The following is a 2,497-nucleotide window of genomic DNA, read 5'->3' on the forward strand; positions in this document are numbered from 1 at the left end:
AGGAATCGGTTATAAGTTATTTAGATGGGTTATTGTCAGCCATCACACATAGTAGTCGAGATTAGGAGTAGTTATTTTGGAAACGTGTTTCACATCTTTGGGTTAAGAATTTTGGGGTTTTGGGTAGCAATGGAGTGAGTGGGTTGTAGTGAAGTGCGGTGAAAGGAGAGGAAATGTGGGGTGGAGAGAGAGAGAGAGAGAGAGAGAGAGAGAGAAGCTTGTAAAGATTAAAATTAAAAAAACAATATTGCAATGATCAAAAAGTTTATGGACACACCTAATTTCATACCCAACTAATGTGTCAAAAATTGTAATTGGTGCATAATAAGTTGAGTGTCATAAGTAGCCCCACGTGAAAGTGATGTTACTTTCATAAAAATTGACAACTCAGTAGGATGTGAAATAGGGTGTGTCTATAGCATTGTTGTTTAATAAAATGAAAAAATAAATAAAGAGCTTAGGAAAAGTAAATAAATTTCCTTGTTTAATTACATATTATAACCAAAAATAAAAATAAAAATAAAATCCACTGTAATAAATGTAATCTGGTAAAAATATTTTTTCTTAATAATTCGATAATCTGGTAACAATTTTTTTTCGAAGAATCTGGTAACAACTTGTGTGCATTGAATACTGAAGACCATATAGTTTCATAAAAAAATTTCTTAAATAATCCGTGTTAAAAGAACAAGAGACGTCCTCTGACCAAAGTTTAAAGTAGGCGATATTATAATTGCACAAACTTATTAGGTAACGTTGTTATTTGTTATTAACCCCTACAAATTCTCATCCAGATCTAAAAATAAGAAAATCCCCCAAATTTTTTTTTTTAATTTTCTTTTTATTACATACCAGATTACCCTTATAGGTAACAACCCCATTTATGAACATTCGAATCCGTCCAATATACATTAAAAAAAATAGGCATATGCATGACGTGTATGTAGGCAAGCACAACAATTTCATGCACAATGGAATCGACAGATTCGACACAATAAATTGTTCCTAGAATCCACCCATTTCCTTTCATGCTTGGAATCTCATATTCAAATTCACATATTGGGTCCAAATGCAGATCAAATACAAGCATCCCATCATAATAAGCCTGGTTCCAATTTTTTTTTTTTTTGGGCATAGATCCTCAACAAATTAGACAAATTAATTAAGGTCGACTACATGAATGCAAGCATACTTATAAGTTGTAACGACAAAGTCTTGATCCGAAATTGTGCTGAGTTGACTATAAGTCCTCAAAAAATTATGGGTTTACCACATGAATGAATGCATAAAAAGACATGCAACTAGTTTTTTGTTTTTAATTTTAAGAGAGACCCATTGGGCAGAGAAAAAAAAGGGTACAATTTTAAATAAAAGTTAGGGAGGGGGGGGGGGGGGGGGTTGTGCCTTTGTCTTTGAAATGGGTAGGCAAATTCAATGGTTTCAATTGCCCACCATGCATTACAACAAGTTTTGAAATATTTTTATAAATATAACACCAAAAGAAGGGTGTGACTTGTATCCAATAGAAGTTTCCTCTAGACACGTTGAACTGCGGACGCGTGTCCAAATCTTAACATGTCTAGTAGAAACTTCCGCACATGACACAAGCCCTTCCCCCAAAAGAAAACCCAGCAAATAAGGAAATCACATCTTCTTGGGTAAGAATGGGGTGAGCTGGGTTGGGTTTACAATGCCAGGAAAGTGGGCCCCACCAGTTTTGAGCAAATTTGCTAATTCCACGTACCATTGTTGCTGATCTTCTTCCACCTGTCCTTTAGCTTCACCACTTGGCTTCTTCTTCTGCTCTTTTTCAGCTTTCTTTGATGACACCGAAACGGCCTCGTTTTCATTACCTGTAGAAGAAGTTGGGTCCCACTGTTGACCAAAAAGGGTTCCTCTAGTGAGAAACTCGTGGGCTAAGTAACCCGCTAATATTTTATTGGACGAAAATACCAGCTCGGCAGAGCCTATCCCACCAACTTGAGCTGTTGTTGTAGCCGTAGCTGGCTTGGGCATTTTGGTAATTGTGGCATTGTTACCCTCTTTTCCTCTCTCTTTGCGCTTCTTGTTGTTTGCTGTGGGTGTGGCTTTGGCTTTGGCTTTGGTTGTAGCATTGGGCGTCAATAGTCGACGAGGTGGAAGGCGCATCGATTTAGTATTCATGACTTTATTTTGGGTGTATGCCACGTTAGAACTATCACCCACTCCTTAAAAAAAAAAAAATATATATATATATATATATATATATATATATAGAAAATGAAATAATAGTAATATTTGTTAGAAAATTTTTTTTGAGAAAATGCTAATTTTACTTTATTGGATAAAAAAATTGATCGAATTTGATTTTATTTTTTGCCCAAAATAAAATATTTAAAAAAAGTTTGTAAAATAAACAAATAAATTGTGGCCAGAAACTAGCTTTTTTAGAGAGAGAATGGGAGAGACTTGACAAGAGAAAACGAGAGAGAGAGAGAGAGAGAGAGAGAGAGAGAGA

At 35.2% G+C, this 2,497-nt stretch overlaps 1 protein-coding gene across 1 annotated transcript; it reads right to left on the reverse strand.

Annotated features, from left to right (window-relative positions):
* Positions 1-1,607: 1,607 nt before the first annotated feature.
* On the reverse strand, positions 1,608-2,102 carry LOC142618859 (uncharacterized). Its single transcript, XM_075791892.1, has one exon. The coding sequence runs from the start codon at positions 2,014-2,016 to the stop codon at positions 1,645-1,647; it is 372 nt and encodes a 123-aa protein (XP_075648007.1). The 5' UTR covers positions 2,017-2,102; the 3' UTR covers positions 1,608-1,644.
* Between the last annotated feature and the right edge of the window lie 395 nt (positions 2,103-2,497).

The sequence above is a fragment of the Castanea sativa genome, chromosome 12 (assembly GCF_040712315.1).
Source record: "Castanea sativa cultivar Marrone di Chiusa Pesio chromosome 12, ASM4071231v1".
Classification (NCBI taxonomy): Eukaryota; Viridiplantae; Streptophyta; class Magnoliopsida; order Fagales; family Fagaceae; genus Castanea; species Castanea sativa.

Bases quoted from the DNA above. Each gene is read 5' to 3' on its own strand.
- LOC142618859 (XM_075791892.1), bottom strand. From the start codon at position 2,016: ATGCCCAAGCCAGCTACGGCTACAACAACAGCTCAAGTTGGTGGGATA.